The sequence below is a fragment of the Oenanthe melanoleuca genome, chromosome 5, assembly GCF_029582105.1.
Source record: "Oenanthe melanoleuca isolate GR-GAL-2019-014 chromosome 5, OMel1.0, whole genome shotgun sequence".
Classification (NCBI taxonomy): domain Eukaryota; kingdom Metazoa; phylum Chordata; class Aves; order Passeriformes; family Muscicapidae; genus Oenanthe; species Oenanthe melanoleuca.
Window position 1 is genome coordinate 38,478,308 of NC_079339.1, and position 17,790 is coordinate 38,496,097.

General features: G+C 51.5%; 1 protein-coding gene across 1 annotated transcript in view; it reads right to left on the reverse strand.

Annotated features, from left to right (window-relative positions):
- Positions 1-17,790, reverse strand: part of LTBP2 (latent transforming growth factor beta binding protein 2) — a 67,873-nt gene that overhangs the window by 14,056 nt on the left and 36,027 nt on the right. Inside the window, exons 8-18 of the mRNA XM_056492770.1 lie at positions 17,366-17,468; positions 8,910-8,984; positions 6,045-6,167; positions 5,458-5,622; positions 4,446-4,676; positions 3,889-3,911; positions 2,988-3,027; positions 2,529-2,615; positions 1,196-1,321; positions 877-1,005; positions 365-484 (exon numbers count right to left, since the gene is read on the reverse strand). Of these exons, the coding sequence (XP_056348745.1) occupies positions 365-484; positions 877-1,005; positions 1,196-1,321; positions 2,529-2,615; positions 2,988-3,027; positions 3,889-3,911; positions 4,446-4,676; positions 5,458-5,622; positions 6,045-6,167; positions 8,910-8,984; positions 17,366-17,468 (1,222 nt within the window). The remainder of the gene's footprint in view (positions 1-364; positions 485-876; positions 1,006-1,195; positions 1,322-2,528; positions 2,616-2,987; positions 3,028-3,888; positions 3,912-4,445; positions 4,677-5,457; positions 5,623-6,044; positions 6,168-8,909; positions 8,985-17,365; positions 17,469-17,790) is intronic.

Sequence of the window (17,790 nt, forward strand, 5' to 3'; positions counted from 1 at the left end):
GCAGCCTGCTCTCCCTGCAGTACACCTGCCAGCATGACAGTTTTGTGACAAAGCCAAGGTGGCATGAAAATATATAGGCATGTCCTTCCATAATGGGAAGCTGGAATGGGCTGGCTATTGGGGAGCTCCATGGAGAGATGGGAGAGAATCTTGGCAGAACTCCATTCCCTCTGCCCAGGAAAACCTGTTCCTCCTGCAGTCAAAGGAGAGGACAGGCAATCCTTGGGGAGGGCACTGGGCAGACAAATGTGGGGGTGTCCTACCTCCCTTACAGGAGGAGACACAGAGTGATGAGAAAAGGAAGTGTTCAGCCATGCACAGGGTAGGTTGGAGGGGCAGGGACACTGGGAGCAGCAAGCTTTACCTTCACACTGTCCTCTGGGGCCCATGGCAAAGCCCTCCTTGCACTGGCAGTAGTAGGAGCCAGGTGTGTTGATGCATCGCTGTCCTCGGCAGATAGAAGGCTGCTCACATTCATCTCGGTCTGGCAACACACAGGGAGACAGTCCTGAGTCTTCCCCCACCAGTGTCAGGAAGGCTGGGTGCAGGAGAGGACCTGCTCTCCCTCCAGCTGGCTCTACCCAAGGGATCTGTGCTGGGGCTCTCCTCTATTCCCCACGTGCCCTAGCATCCCCCTAGCCATGAAGCAGTGACCAGGGCTGGCATCACTCCTGCCTGGATCATCATAGGCAAGGTCCTATCCCTGAGCAAGTAGAAGAGAGTGATTCCCATGGATCAAGCTGTCTATGGGCAGAACTGTGGGAAGATGTGCATGTTTGTGCATGAGTATGTGCACATTCATGAGAGGGCGTGAGGGTGAGAGAACAAAGAGGCCCTGGAGAGACGGCAGCCCTGTGCCAGGTGAACACTACTTACCTTCACAGCTTTGCTTGCCCAGCGAGACAGCCAGGATGTACCCAGAGTAGCAGAGGCAGAAATAGGAGCCCACACTATTGATGCAGCGACCTTTTCCAGCACAAGGGTCTTTCAGACACTCATCTTCATCTACAGCCAGGCAGGGAAGGAAGGAAGAGCGGCAGTCAGCACCTGCAGCTGCTGGCAGCCCCTGCCAGCCCCGCAGTGCAGCAGGTGGGCAGGGCCTCAGCAGAGCTGCCACCACACCTTCCCCAAGCCAGGACTGAATGGCTGCTGAGGCTCAAAGGCCAAGCACTCGAACCATCAACTGCCAACCTACCAATGCAGTGGAGGCCGCTGGGGTCCAGGGTGTAACCAGGGTGGCACAGGCAGCTGTATCCCTCTGGGGTCAGAACACAGGCTCCAGCTCCACAGGAAAGGGGTGAAGAGGCACAGCCACTGACCCCTGCGAGGAGAGAGCACAGGGTTGGGAGCAGCACCAAAAGGGTGCATGGAATCTAGTGTCCCCAGCACCACACCAGGAGGCTGCTCTTTCCCTTCTTGGAGAGTGATGCTGAACAGCCTGCTGCTCTCCTTCTTCAGTAGCCTGCACCCACGGGGCTGCAGGGAGGACACACAGACCCTGCCATCTCCTCGGGCTCCTGAGCTGCCATGCCCCAGCGCTGTACATTGCTCACCTGCACTGCAGCCCCACGCCTTGAACTAGAACTGGCAGCAGAGCCTGGTGGCGCTCCTTTTGGGGTGCCAGCAGGGCCCCCCGCCTCGCACCACCCTGCTAAGCCGAGCACAGGCAGCAGGGACAGGGCAGTGAGGCACACACACCCCTCGGCATAAGGCCAGCCGGGGGAGCGAGGGGCAGCCCAAGCCCGAACAAAAGGCTATTGAGGAAGGCGCATTCCTCAGCAAGGTGCCTGGGCCAGCCCTGCTCCCCAAGGTGCTCCAGCTCCCGGCGCAGGGCAGGGGCCACACTCCCAGACACTCGAGGAAGCCTGGAACAACAGTGCCCTTGTTTCCGGCGCAGTAAACAAGCGGGCCCGGAGCCGCACGGCTCCCCCAGCGCTGCCCGTGCGATGAGTCAGCGCAGCCGGGAGGGGAGCGGGGCCGAGCACCGCAGCGTGATCCCTGATCCCTCCTCGGCCGGCAGCTGCCGCAGGGAAGGGCTCCCGATTCCTGATCCCTCGGCAGGGAGCTGAGCAGGGAAGGGCTCCCCATCCCTGGTCCCTCCTCGGCCGGGAGCTGCCGCAGGGAAGGGCTCCCGATTCCTGATCCCTCCTCGGCAGGGAGCTGCCGCAGGGAAGGGATCCCGATTCCTGATCCCTCGGCAGGGAGCTGCCGCAGGGAAGGGATCCCGATTCCTGATCCCTCGGCAGGGAGCTGCCGCAGGGAAGGGTCCGAGATACACGCACTTGGTTCCCCTACAGGTTCGCTCGTGTCACTCCCCAGGGATGGCCAGATTTGGCTCCCCTGGCTGGCAGCAGCTGGGCCCAGATGGAGACAAGAGTCGGACTTTTCTTTGGGAAGTCAAGGGAGGCATGTGGGCAGACAAACAGACTGGTTAAGGGAGAGAGCTTTGGGCAGAGCTTAGGACTCAATTTTGCTGTAGCACCAGGTAAAGAGAGACAGGAAATCCCCAAGGCTGGACGCACACACACCTGCTGGCACCTGTGTTGGAGCAGCAGCATCCCAGGTGGTAGTGGGGCCAGGCTGGTGAGGACCATGCCAGAACTTCTCTTCCTCTTCTGTGGAATGATAAGAGAGGCAAATCAAGCTATCTGATCCCAAGCAAAGATGTCCACCCAAGATTTACCTGGCAACCACAGCACCAAAAGATAATATAGGAAGATCCTGCTGGGTGGTTGCAGCAACTCTATCATCTTATTAACACAGCCTCCTTCACCTTGCTGGATATTCATCACCTCCCCACATTCCTATAGCCCCACATCAGCCACCCAGTGTGATGGGGTCCTCCATGCTGCCCACAGCCAGGAGCCTGTCCTGCCCAGCCCTGGGGCCTGCCCTGCAGAGAAGGCAGCTCCCAGTCTCCCCACTTTCCTCACTGCCCCTGTTCTCTTCCCCTCAAGTGCCCTCCCTCCTGCCAGCCTGGCACTCACCTCTGCGCATGGCAGGCTCTGCAGTGGCATCAGCAGTTCCCTGAGGGACAGAAACATAGGATTCTTGTGCATGGAACTGGGATGCAGCACCCCTGTGACATTTTCCCATCCACTTCCTGGCTCCTCTTTCTCTCCAGGACCGCTATCCTAGGAGGAGAAGCTGCCCCAGCTGGGTGCATTTGGCACTATCACTCTGTCCTGAGCACATCATCCTGGGCAAAACACAGCTTCAGGCCATGCTCCGAGGGCCACCCACAGAGGGGCTGTGCTAGCACACTGTGCAGTGAGACCAGGGCACTGCTACCAGGCAGACACCTCCTCAAGGTGGCCAGGAAGGTCATCCAGGCTTGGTAGTCATTGCCACTGTCACCAGCAGCTCTGGAGAGCTGAGGACAGCTGATGCTTCGACCTGCCTCAACAGTGCTTCTTTACTAGAAGGGTGCTTTGTGCTAGAAGCTCTTTCTCAGCATCCTCTCCAGGCAAATCTTATCCATCACGGATAATCCCTCCTGTCTAGAGCTTCAGTCCCTGTGAGTGTAGACACGGCTGGACCCATATCTCACATACCTGCCTGGCTGAACAGTGAAGGAGTGTAAACAAGAATAGAATAGAATGTTTTGGGTTGGGATCATCTAGTTCCACCCCACTGCCATGGGCAGGGATGCCTTCTACTAGACCAGGTTTCTCAAAGGCCCATCCAATCTGGTCTTGAAAATATCCAGGGCTGGGGCATCCACAGCTGCTCTGGGCAATCTGTTCCAGTGTCTCACCACCGCCACAGTAAAGATTTTCTTCCTAAAATCTAATCTAAATCTCCCCTCTTTCAGTTAATGTGTGTGACATTCCAGCTCATCCAGCTACCACAGATGCACTGAGCTGTAGCAAGACAAACCTTACTCACCTGCACAGCAGGAGAAATTACACCTGGAAAAGGAAACAGTGCATGGTGAGTAGAGAGAAGACAGATAGGTATCCTCCTCAAACCCTGACTGCCCTAACTTTACCCCACCTCTAAGACACTGCCATTCAGTCCCTCACATTTGTCTGCAAGAACTTGCTCCCAAAGCCAACACACCTGGACTCCTGGCACTGTGCAGACCCCAGGACCTTCTGCTCCAGCAAATACTGGCACAAGCAGTTGGTCACACTGCCCTCCAGCTGGGCTGGATAGAAGCCCAAGGGCTGGAGTGCTAGGCTTGCCACACAGGCCTGAGGTCCTGGTGGAGGCAGCCTGACCAGTCAGCACTAACTGCAAAGATGCAGTTGCAGGAGTCTGAAACACTCAGCCTTCTCTCCAAAGCCTTGAAGACCTAGTGCCTTATGAACACTACAGTCATACAGATATAGGGAGCCCTTTCAGCCAGAGGTCCATCCATAGTATGTGGCAGGACCTGAGAAGTTTTTCTCTCTTACTAGGGGCCCAGATGGAGCAGCTTTAAGCAGTAGACCCCACGCTACCCTGTCTTGCTGAGGTGCCAGGGTAGGGCAATGCCTCCAGGATGCTGCCACGCAGGCTGTCCTGCAGCTGCTGTCTCCTCACTGTCCAGTCCAAAGTCCAGTTTCTGTGCTCCCCTTGCTCTTCTAAGCTGAGGGGCAGCTCCTCTGTCTCTGCCTTCCTCATTGACAGTCGGATATCAGAGCTGGAGTAGGTGTAGCCATGTCCTGCTGGGCAAATTTCTTTGAAGGCCTCTGTGAAGGAAAATCAAATCAAAACTTTAGAAAGCAGAGGCTGGAGGCTGGTGGAGGAATCACCTGGCTTACCATACCTAGACATGACAGTGGGACAGTGGAATAAAGGAGTGAAGATGGACAGGCACATATGTGAATGTGTATGCCAGTTTCCCCAATCCTATAATTTTCTGTCATTTCTAAGGGTTAAATTCTTATAGAAACACATCTGGGCTGCAGTGGGTGAATGCTTCAAGCAGAAAGAAAGTGTTCACGGAACAGGGTGGGTTTCTCACAGGCATTCGCAGACCCCAAAATGAAATCACTTCCATGGTCAGTACTGCTAGAAAAAGATCATGCCACAGGAAGCTCCAAGCTGACCAAGGGAGCAGATAAAACAAACCCAGAGTACCTTGGCACTGAGCACTCTGCACATCACCAAGATACTCTGCATAAACCACCTGAACATTTTTCCAGTTCCTGAGGATTTTTGTGCTTTCCCTTCCACCCAATCCCATGCTGAGATACTCAAACTCATCCTCACCTGTTTTTCTTCCCAGCAAAAGATGTAGGAGAGAAAATGGCTGTTGAATAAAGCCAGGCACAGACATGGCTATGTTGTCCCTCAGGAGGAAGTCCATCAGGGACTTCTCCACCTTCCCAGTGTTATCCAGGTCTATTTCCTGGTTCTGTACCCTTCTCACAGGACAGCATCTGCTCTGCTCAGCTCTGGGTGGTGCAGCTGTCTGTTGAGGCGAGCCCAAGCCCCGGTGTAAGCAGAGCAGAGCTGAGCAGGTCTCACCTGAGCCGGGCGCGGGGCACTCCTGGCAGCTGTCGCCCCATCCCTTGCCGACGCGGCTGCAGCAGCAGATCTGCTGGGTGATGCGGTGCGGCAGCGGGAAGGTGCACACGCCCCCGGCCGCCGAGCGGTAGCACAGCCCCTGCTCCATCGACACCGCTCTGTCCGCTGAAACGCAACAGCGCCGCCGCTGCCCCAGCTCTCCAACGGGACAACGGGGGCAATCAGCTCTCCCCTTGGCTTTTCTCTGCCTGCCCGAGGGCTGCCCTCTCTTCTCTCCAGAACACCCCCCGGCCACCAACCATGGGGCTTTTCCCCCAACAGTGTCATCCCCAAGAAAATCCAGCTCATGTGGGAGTTCTCTCATCCCAGGGGACTGTGTCCTCTGCTGCCACACCACATGCACATTCCCTTCAGTGACCATGCAGTGTCCGTGGAGAATGATAATGATGATTGGGACCCATTCTGCACACAAGTGCAGAACAACCCAACTCAGCTGCACTCAAAGGAGATGTGAAGGACACTGCACTCCACTCAGCCATGGGGTCCTGCTCAGGTCCCTCCCCAGAGGGGTTCCCTGCAGCACTTACAGATGCAGTGGCTACGGGATGGGTCTAGCATGCTGCCGGGCTTGCAGGTACAACGGAAGCTGCCACGGGTGTTCACACACTCAGCATCTTTGCAGAGGCCCTGCATCAAGCACTCATTGATATCTGTGGAGAGTAGAGAACATTGTGAGATGTGAAGATGCTGAGGGTGAACTAAACTGCCTACCCAGTGCCTCCCATTCAGGTGTTGTGAACCAAAAGGGTTTCAGCTGGGCTGGTGTCCGAGGAAACCTCTACACCAAGCAGCACAGTGGAGACCACTGTGGTGACAGTAGTCTCACATCTGCAGAGCTTGCTTGCTGCAGCTGCAGGATGGCTTGTGGATGACTGCTCTGCTTTTTGGTCCTTGTCAAAAACAGACGTGGCCCCTACGGTGAGCCACTCTGTCAGGGTCACTATTATGGTTATTTGCAAGCCAGGAATGGTGAGTCACGTCCTTTCTCCCTGTTCCTGGCACTGCTTGCATAGAGCTATCATCCACAGAGGATCCTTGTTGAGAAACTCCATGTCAGTGTGCAGGGAGGGCATTGACAGGTCCCATCCAGAGGCAGAGGGGTGGTGGGGCAGGCTGTGGCTCACTGTGCCTTCTAAGAACAGGGTGAACAAGTGGGAAGTCACCAGATTCAAGTCCTGCCTCAAGTTCTGCCTCTGCCCCTGACTCAGCACTCATCAGACATAGTTTTTGGAAAGGAAGCTGGGTTTATCCTAGGGAAACACCATTGGGCTCATCCATTTGGCCTGCAGTAAAGGCTTTCCTACAGCATCATGAAGAATGTGTGATTCCTCAGAGCCAAAGCACTGCTGCTTGGTGGAGGGGTCTGCCTTGTGAGACAGACAACCAGCAATGACAGCTGAAGTTCAGACTTAATGACCTCAAGGTCTTCCCCAGTCCTGTGCTCTTAAACTCCTCCATTCATGCCACACAGTTGAGACATACAAGGGCCATGAAGACCAGGCCAGAAGTTAAGTCAATCACAGGTACCAACACTACAGGGATCTGCAGAAGGCTAGGGAGGAGTTGGATTTGGCTGCACAATTTAGTGTTTCCTGCTCTGTACCAAGCACAGGACAGAGTTCATAAGAACAACCAGTGACCAGCCCCAAATATGCTGGGAACCCCACTGGAAAAGACATTAGGGCTCTCTGGAGGAGCCCTGTGCTCACCCTGTCACTCCACAGCATGGCCAGAGTGCTATGTCATTCTGACAGACCAACTGGACAAAATGTTTGACTCCATATGAACAAAGAGATTGAAGGGATTAGAGTAATGACAGCACAAAACAAACAAGCACCAAAGGCTAGGCTTTATATGCTTAGTTTAAAACAGGGCCACATCCAGGCCTCATCCCAACCCCCTCTATTCTGCTGTCAGCCGCAGTAGAAGTTCCCACTGGGAATAGAACCAGCCATCCACTCCTACCCCCTGCAGCATGTCAGGAGATCCTGCAAAGTGAACCATTTGTTCCCCTGCTGGATGGCACTAGAGACAACTCTTTCTGTCCACACTGAATAGAGGGAAATGGGCTTCTGCCAGGGTCCTTTTCCAGTCACCCTTCTTTAACAACAGCCTGCAAAGCCACATGGTCTTCCCCTCCTACATGGACTGGGAAAAGAAGGCCCCATGTAGCTTCTCCTACATCTGTCCACCAAATTGCTCACTCTGGGTCCTGAATTGAGGTGCTAATGCTTCCTGACACACATTCTGCTGCAACAGTAGAGATGAGAATAGCACCTTGAAGCAGTAGTGTCTGAAGAACAGAACTTCTCCAGTCCAGCTTACAAAGGAGCATCAGAGGCACAAATCTTGGTTCATGCTTTTTCCTGTGCGAAAACATCTTCCTAGCCAAATCCACACTGTCATCTCCCTCTGCTCCTCCCTGATCCACAGGGAACAGAAATCCAGAGCAGACATTGCAGATCTCTGCTTTCTGACATGAGTCCCTCCAGCTGCTTTGTTCCTCCAACTCATATTTGATGTCTCTGGGTAGCTCCTCATAATCACTGCACTGTCTGTGGCCACATAAGGGATGAGATTTGAGCATCAAGCTGAATAGTTGTTGTGTTGTTAAAAGTTCTCCCTCAGGACAATGTGGGGAGGCTGAATCATTAATTAAGTAAGCATGGTGGAAAGTCCCAACTAAAAGAGATGAGTCATTGGATTGCCAGCCCTGGGTTTGCTCCCTGCTGCATCTGTGAGATGACACCTCTCAGCTTATCAGGGATCATAAGAAGGGAACAATAAAATTCCTCTTTAGTTAGAGCACAGGAAAACACAAGTAGTGTAGGTCCAAGAAATGCCAAATAAACATGAACTGGAGAGAAAAGGGGAGAGATGGTGCCTTCCTCATATGGAACTGAGGGACCATGGAAGTGAGTAATAGATGGATCCTGGCAGCATGGGGCAGGCAGGGGAGCAGCATGAGCAAGTGACACAGTTAGAACAGAAGGCATCTCTTTTATGGCACTCTCCTGCTTGTAAATGAACAAATGAACAAACTGATAACCTGCACAAATATTTTTAGGCAACAGAATTTCTGTTGCTTCAGACCATAGAAGTGTTTTTACACTCACACTTAAGAGCATAAACACAGGTCCTTACTGGTTCTGTAGGACTTAACTAGGGGAGTTTACTGGCCCAACTATGTGCTCACTGTGCTTGTCAGCTGAGTCATGTAGTCCTGTGCTACCTGGTTTTCTTTCATTCTTGATGAAAACATGGAGATTTTTATAAGTCATGTTCTTTGCAGAGCTATACCAGGGATTTAGATAAATGTATTTTGTGTAGATAATTTCAACTCTGACAGTGGATGTGAGGAGGAGAGAGACCGATGAAAGCAGCATCCTTACCTTGGCAGTGGCTTTGGTTCAGCCTTTTGTATCCCTGGGGACACTCCACCTGTCCATTCTCAATCACAGGGTGTGCTGGAAAAAAAAGCAAACAGTGTGGGACACTGGCAGCAGAGCCAGCCACCAGTGTCCTCCCTTCTCTGCCTTCCTTCCAGAGGGAAAGGGTCCCTAGCCTTAGGTGGGCTTCTGATGACTCCCAGGGCAGAGGGAAAGGTAAGAGCAGCCATGTTATCCATGCAGTGGCTTCTGCTTCTGGGCAAGTGCCAAACTGGTGACCCAAAGGTCTGCCTGTGCCTCATATCTATCACTGTGCCACTTTGTCTCCTTCTAGGTCAGTTTGGATAGCCAGGTGGCACATGACAAAGGGAATCAGAGTGAAAGGAATGGCTGAGGTCCTTGACAAGCTGCTGAAATAACAGCTCAGGCCCTGTTTATTACATTTCTTTTTATACTGCATGTGATTTCCTGCCCCAATCTCTCTCATCAAAGAAAAATTCAGATTTCTGCTTAAAATAGTTTTGTGGGTTTCAAAATGTTCTATAACACGCACAATTAAACCTCTCCAAAATTTTTAAAGGCAAGTAAAATGTGGTCCATAAATTCCTAGGAAGTCAAATTTAGGCACTGAATTTTGGAGCAAGGAAAAGCAAATCTGAGTGGATGGGTTGGGAAGTGAGTAAGCATGGGGTGGGGTAGAAAGAAGGGTACTTTGTCTAAGGTTGGGATTTTCCCAGGGTGGGGTTTCTTCTTAATTTTCTGGATCTTTTGCTTGGGAACAAGGAGTGCATGCAGCAACTATGACTGCCCAGCCATATTCCAACCACTCTTAATTTCTCCTGCCTGGCATTAGTAGCTCACTCCTTGGTGTTATACATGGAAAACCCTCCATGGCAATAGTCATATCGAGGGTCTGGCAGATTCCTTACACATTGCAGCTTTCAAGAGCCAGGGACAAATTGAGACCATCCTTACAGCAGGAGAAGCTTGGCTAGAGCCTGCAAAGTTTAAGAACACATTCTGGGGGCAGAGAGCAGGCATGTCCATAACTCTTTGTCCTGAAGACTTGAACTCTATAGAGCAATTTAAGGCCATTCTAGGATAGTTCTTGAAAGGCAAAAGTTAGAGACCAGCCTTCTAAGATAAAGGTGCTTAGAAAATTAAAGACAGGATAACACATCATTACCAGTCTATACCAGGAAGGAGAATAGAAAACCTGGTTTTCTCAGGTATATTAAATGAATCTACAAGGTTTTCCATGTGTACATTGATCCTCAGCAGCTGAGTGAATGACAAAGACAAAAAAATCTGTTTACTCCCTTCAACAGTTTAGTCACGAATTGTAGGCAGCAGGTGCTAACAAATACCTGGATGTTAGGAATGAGGGAGCTTCTGGTGATATAGGGAATCCCTGGGTAACTTTCCAGCCTTCTGGGAAGGTAAAAAATCCTCTGGTTTATGGGCTCCAGGCTCAATATCCCAGTGGGATTTCAGGTCCTCCCACACCACAGCTTGCGGGCGGCAGGCATTAACTGTGCTTGGAACGTGTCTCATCCTCAGCACAATGTGATAACAGACACTCAAATGAAGCACCATTGTTGTGTGCAAGCCTCTGAGCGGAAGCCAAGAGATCAAAGAGTGATGACGTGCCAGAGCCATGCTCCCCCTCTGAAAAGCCTTTGCAGAGAAACAGATTCTGCAGCATCCCTCCAACAGATGCTGCGGGGGAGAGGGCAAGGCAGAAATGCCAGTGGTGGGCAGATGAGTTGCAGGTCTGTGCCACCTCAGCACTTATAGAACTCCAGTTTGCAGAAACCTCACTACTTCAGCACTACTTGAGAAGCTATGGACAGATGTTTTAACTCTGCAAAGAAACCCATGTTCCCTGGAAAGAATAATTGTATTGTAATGTGAGCAGATCTTTCTGTACCAAGGGGAGAACCAAGAGAGTTTTGAAGTATTGGATGGAGGCTGCACTCTTTCTTTCTGCCAGGACCTGTCCACAAGGGAAGACAGTGTGTGGCTCCAGGAGGATATAAGCTATTAACTCTAAGCTTTGTGCTTGGTTTCTTGAGTAGAGGACTATTTCCTTCCACAAGCTCAGATGTTGCTGAATGACAACAGATATGGCCAAAACTTCCTGAAAAAAAAAACCAGCCTAGGACACCTAGGTTTCCTGCAAAGGGGATCAGCATCCAACCTTTTCTCATGCAGCTGGTAGGAGGCTATTCCTCTGGAACCCACTAAAAGGAAAAAGCTAAACTGATGATCAGAGAGGGCAGAAATCTGTTGCATCCAGAGCTGAAGAGGCCCCAGACTCCTGTGTCTGTCTGTCTACACTCTCTACATCCCAGGGTCTGAGGCTAGGGATGGAGCAGCTGAGTTGCATCTGTCCGGCAGACAGATTTCAGGCTTGCTGAGGGCAGGGAGCCCTGGTCCCTTATTCAAGGGTGTGATTACAGAACCTTGCCTTGTGGGCACTTCAGCCCTGAGGGCACTGTGCCAAACCAATGTTGTCACCAAGTAGCTGCACATTAGGAGTCCCTCCTGGCTCTCCTCATTGCTTCCTCTAGCCCTCTGCAAGCTCTGCAGGCACAGATATTCCTGTCAGGGCTGGGCTCATACAAAGCAGCATGCATGCAATAAGCTCACAGGCTCAGAAATGAGGTGAGTGTGAAGCAGCCACAGCCCAGGACTCCCACCAGCATCTTTGTCCTCACCTAGAAAAATACTCAAGTAGATCATAATATGAAAGGAAATGAATACACAGAAATTGGACAGAGGGATTTTGTTGCCTAGCAGGATGATCTTTAAGCAATTATGCTAATTTTTCATCACTTCCCAGGAGAAGATATTTTACCCAATGGCCCTGGCTCCCCAAACACTATCTGGAGAAGCTCAGGGTGGTGGTGAAGTGGAAAATTTCTCCTAGTGGTGGTAGCCACAGGGGTGTGAAGTGAGACAATGTTTGTTGGATGAGATATTACATTACATTAGTCCATACAATATCACTCTGTTAAAAGGGGAAGAAACAAGCCTGTGGTCAGATGAGAAGTGAGGAAATGCCTAGTTCCTGAAAGCTAGCCCATTTATTTTGACTCTTTCCATCTACCATACTAAAGACATCAACTCACTGGGAAACCTTGAGGGTAGCTGTGGTGCCTCTGCTTGTCCTAAGTTTTCCAGGACATGGGAGGTGAAAGGAGCCAGAGTGAATGGTCTCATAACATCTGGAGAAACAGGTGTGGTGGACTCAGTCAAGCCCCAGCCTGGATTAGTGTGAAGTAGAAAAGACCAGCCTCTGCTGCAGGGAGGACTGAGCTGCTGAGCTCACTGGCAGAAGAGCAGAGCAGCTTGGACCCCAAAAGCAGCCTCCAGAGATGTATTCAAGGTGCCACACCAAGAAGTAGGCTGTGGCTGTGGGCATCAGTTGAGTTCTAAGGCCAAATGGACATGAGGGAAAGAGGCAAATCCTTCTGCCCAGGTCTGTCATAACTGCTCTCCTCTGGATGGTCTGTAGCAAACAGGCTTCAGCAAGTCTTTCTGCAATGCCCCTACAAGGGTTAGTGGTAGTAGTGGTGGGGAGGGCATGCACTGGTGCTGCATGTGAGATACAGAACTATGTCCTCTGGCTCTACTCATGACCAGTAAAGTCTTGAAGGGGCAAAAGATGCTTGAAGGAAAAAGACTGATAATTCCTTTTTGCCATTTGGTGTTTCAACAGAAACATTCTTCTCCCAAGGTGGCTTCCAGCTCCAACAAGATGCCTTGTACCTAAAAACCCCCAGTCTTTTAACACTGCTGCTGCGTGCTGCTACTACAATGCTGTATGTGAATGATGAGCAAAACAAGCACTGTGCAGAACAAAGCAGTCCTGAAAATGCTGTGCTTTCCCAGGTTAAGCATTGCTTTCTGTGGTACTGGTACTCCATAGCCTCCTTCCCATACATCCAGGGATTTTTTTCCTGTATCCCACCCCATCTGCTCACAGGAGCAGGCCAGGGGATTGATTTTCAAGGGGCTTCCTGTGGCTGTTTCACTGCCTGCAGGCCCAGCACAGGGGAGGTGAGGCTTGCAGAGCCCCTTGCCGTTTCTGACCATGACCATGACGGCTCCATGGGTGAGCTGCCACCCCTCTCACACTGGGAGGTCTGCTAGGGAGTGCTGCAGATGCCAAGCCAGACATTACAGGATCCAACTTTCCATTCAAATTCAGACTTTTCTCTAGGACAAAAAACTTGAAAAAACACGTGGAGTGGGAATAAAAACAAAACAATAGCCTTCAAAGACTTGTTTCTTAATGCAGTTAAAACCCATAGGAGGAGAGAAAGCAGCCCAGGAAGATCTGCAGTGAGCACAATGAGGGGGTGCACAGCCCAGCCCATGCTCAGGCTGACTGTAGGGTGGAAGTAAGGGACAGGGGGCACTGAAAAACCAGGACATGGAAAATGCAGGTCTACTCCTGCACCCAGAAAGTCTGCTGTTTGCACAGAAGGGTGAGACCTGTAGCTTCTGGCAGTACTGGAGATAGTGTCCACTGATATGGGTGTTCTCCTGGAATGCTGCTGGTTTCAGAGTTGTGTGGTCTCACAGACAGGGAGGAGGTAGAAGAGCAGAGCTGTAATCCCCTCTGGACAGAACTCTCTGCTGCCAGGTTCCTTTATCCCCATGTGCCTGAGAGGGACCAAGGCTTTGGGAAAACCAGTGTCCAAATCCATCCTGCCATGGAGTATGTGTTGACCTGTAGCTCCAGTCTCATTTGGTTTAATTTCCACAGACCATCTCTTAATATTGTTCCAACATGTTCTTTCCACAGACCTCTGTATCCTCCAAAATAACACATGGTCTGGCAGGTAAGCAGGAGTAGCTCTGCCCAGCAGTGTACCTGCTACTCGCCCCACATCCTGAGCTTGCACAGGACAGGACATTGACAGGTTCCTCATCAGCACTGCTCAACTACCATGCTGGCTCCTGAGCTCCCTTTCAGCCACATCCTAGTGTCCCTACTTCAGCTGCTTCATCAGCCTCTAATTCCCTTTTCCTGCTATCAGTCTTCTCCAGGTTTTACTTTCCAGGATTCTGTTTGTCCCTACCCCTCTGATCCAGCTTTTCAGTGTGTGCTCCATTGCTTCCTCCAAATACTAAAGACCCAGGAGGGTCATTGAATATCTCCACCTGGTTTATCTTATCTTGCAATACAACACATTTCATCCACCAAATTCTGGCCAGAGCTGAAGGACTGCAGCCACATGGCAGCATGCAGGTATCCTGCCACCCTCCAGGGTCCTGCCTCTGGCTCATCTCTTTCTTTCATGGATCAGGCAACAAGCTCATGGAGCTCATGGAGCAAGCTCTTGGCTCTCCTCTGATATATCATGGGGGTGCTATCTTTAGTTCTCACTTGCAACAGCAACAGCAGCTCCCAGGAACTTCTATAGTCTGCTGGAACCCCCATCTCTGTGCCCACTTCTCTGAAGACACTTAGCAATGTACAGCCCCCCAGCAGCAAATCAACAGCATGGCCTAAGGAAATATCTGAGACTAAAGTAACACTCACTACAGAGACTCCTGGCCAGGTCAACCCTTAATTTTGAACTCAGCTTTTAACATGGTCTCATTAGGACGCAGACAAAGCATTTGAGTGCCTTGGCTTTTCTGATGCTGAGCAAAACATGAAAAACAGCGAGGATTGGTCATGGTCAGTTTGCTCACACAGATGCCTGCCTCCTATTCTTCTTCTCTGATGTCTTTCCGCACACAAACACGTACCAAACATGAAAGCTGCAGACGATGGAGACATCCGGACACATCCAGACTCTACTAACAATCAGTGTCTCGGGCAGACAGTCAATCCAAACAAGTTCCCCATTTGTCTAGCTCTAGCCTGGCTGCACTTCTGTACGTTTGTAAGTGTTTACACTTAACTAGCTTCTGCCATTTCTGTCTCTAGTTGCTGGAATTAAATTCCCAGTGCTGTCAAGTCTGCTCTGGTGCATGCTTCCCCGGGTAACATGAGAGCAAGGAGTTCTGTCTGAAGATCACAGTGCTAAGAAGAAAGCTGGAAACATACACTGGACATGTTATCTCTGTGCACGAGACACCAGATCACTGAACTACAGCCCAGTGACTTAGAGTGAGCACAACACAGGCCAGCAAGACCAGAAGGCAGAAGGAATGTGAGTGTGGGATGTGGTCTACAGCCAGGAAGTACATGGAACAATGCCTTCACACTGGCATGGAACTGGAAACCCTGGCAGACAAGGCACAAGGCAATGAGAGGTCATGGTGTTTGGCAGCTCTGTTAAAGAAGTAAGGTCACTGAGAAAGAGCTGTTTCCCTGACTCCACTCTGGGGTCAGCTATCTTGTGTATGAAGATAACATGCCAGAGAAAGGTGTGCCATCCACCTGGGCTTCTCACTGCACAACCCCTGGGCTCCCTTAGGCTGCCTCCATCATGTGTCTGCCTTACAGCTCCTTGCACCAGAGGTGGCCAAAGCAGGAAGATACCTGTATACCATTGAACAGGATGAAAATCGCTCCTTCAACTAGCCTGAATTCCTGCCAAAATCACAAGAGCCATTAAGTCTCCAAAGAGGAACTTTATCGCCCAAAGCCAAAGGCAATTTCTTATGGCACAGGTATACAAAAGACCCACATGAATACATTTTTCATATCTCCCTGGAATTAATCTGAAAACAAAGCCAGACAAGCAACTGTCCACTCAGTGGAGACTAGCAGTGACAACTTGCCCTGAGTTGCAACTGCTCCTGGGACACAGAGCATGTGCTGAGCTGTGAGCTGTGCAGCCTGCTGGCAGCTAGGAGTCATTTCTGAAGTGCATTTGCTCTACTGGTTGGCTGACTGCAAGGAGCACTTGAGGGTATTTTGTGTCTGTTTTCACATCTTAGAAGCCTGTGATTAGACACATTTTGAAGCTTTAAGTCCAGCAGAGTAAAGTACTCCTGCAGCTCTGGCTGCATTCTCTGCAATCACCCTGCATCCTGGCATGGAGAAAGAGAAAGGAGTTGCAGAGTTTTTGCAGCAATTTACAGGCTAACTGAAGTATTAAGCAAGCCCCCTTCTTTCTAATGGTGGGATCACAGAGAGACAGGTAAGAAACAGAGAGACTGCTGTGGGATGGGGAAGAGAAAGCCATGACTGGAGTTGTGAAGGTCAGAGACAGAGAGGCTAAGGCCTGTGTGGGGCATTTCCTTGTCTGTACTGAACCTGCAGACCCCAGGGTCACCCCCACACCACGTATGCCCAAGACTGTTTTGGGGCTGGCACATGGGTGAGGGTAGGAAAGCAGCAGCATGGCCAAGGCCACAGCACAGCCATGCAGCTTGGGAAGATGACAGCAATCAGAGCTCCCAAGATCTGACTGGGTTCCAGGATGCTGACAACCTCGTCTGTGATTGCAAGGAATTTGGCTCCAGTCAGCCCTACCCCTGGCTGAGGAGGAATCGAATTGAGGATAATGAGACACAAATTCAGCTCTTGGGAAAGTGTATGTAAGCAAGCAGGAAAAACTCTGAGCAGAGCTAGAAGTCACCAGCAGCACACTTGCTTGCAAAACCTGCCACTTTGGATACCTACACTCTATTCAGGAGTCCAAAGTCTCCTGAACCATGGGGTCTGTTTTCTGTAGCTCTTTGATCCAGTGAAGGGATGTGATTGAGCAGGCAGGCAGCAATGAAAGGGGGCAGGCAGGCAGACAGACAGGGAGGAGGTGAGCAGCTCCCTGCCCACATTCCACTCGGTGAGTACACCTTGCCCTGCACCACACCCAGTCAGCATTGGAAGCACTGTGCCCACAGGACTGCTCCCTCTCCAGCCAGGCATCCTCCTGCATGGCCTCTCCACCACAACACAGGATGAGACTGTGCTGCAAGGGGCCATGCTCGTCATGAAGCACCCTGAGCAGAGCAGATGAGGAATCCCCATCTCCTGCTGGATCAGTCTGTCTAGCTCCCAAGTGCAGCAGAAACAGAGCTGGACGCCCATGCCCCTGGAACGGACCCCGGGCGTGCTCCTGCCAATTGTTTGATGTAGTGTTATTTCCAGAGCCCCTGCCAAACCCGTGTTGGGCCCAGAGCAGGCTCGTAACTCTATAGGGCCAAGTCTGCAGCCTCCTCCTCCAACTAGAACTGCACCTCCTAAAACCACGGCTGCTTTTTTCCTGTTTCTCCCTCTGAATGGGGCTAGCATGGTGGGAAGTGTTGGCCACATGAGCCTGGGACCAGCACTCTGGTGGGCTGGAATGGCAGCTGGCATGAGCCTGCACTCATCTGGGACGTGCTGCCCATCCCTGAGGACCTTGGGCCAAGGAGAGCCATGTATCACAACCTGCAGCTCTGCTCCCTGCCTTGGCCACATGAGCAGCCAAATCACTTTTGCTCATTGAGGGTGCAGGCTGTCCCTCATGCTGTCCCAGCTCCTGGCCAGCAGCAGTACTCACCTGGCCGGGGGGGACAGGCCAGGCACTGGTCCATGCCCCAAAAGAGCCCCACGCTGCCACAGCAATCCTCCAGCTTGGTTAGCCCTGGCAGGGGGTTGGTGCACTGCAGAGAGAGAAGCAGATCAGGCTTCTGTGGGATGCAGAGGAAACGTGCCCAGCTGTAGGGCAGCAGCAGAGCCAGCACAGGGAACAACTGTCTCGGGTCAGAGCCCTCTTGGCACAGCTCCCCACTGGGACACAGCAGGACCAGGCATGTGGATTAAGATAGCAAAAAGTTGTGCAGACAGAACCTCCCTTGACTGCACCCTTCAAAGGGGAAGGGGCCATCAAACAGAGCAGAGATGAACCAGAGATGATATCACCTGGCAAAGCCCCAGAATCAGCCCCTTGCCTGGCTGATTAGCCTGTGAAATGGGCGCAGCACT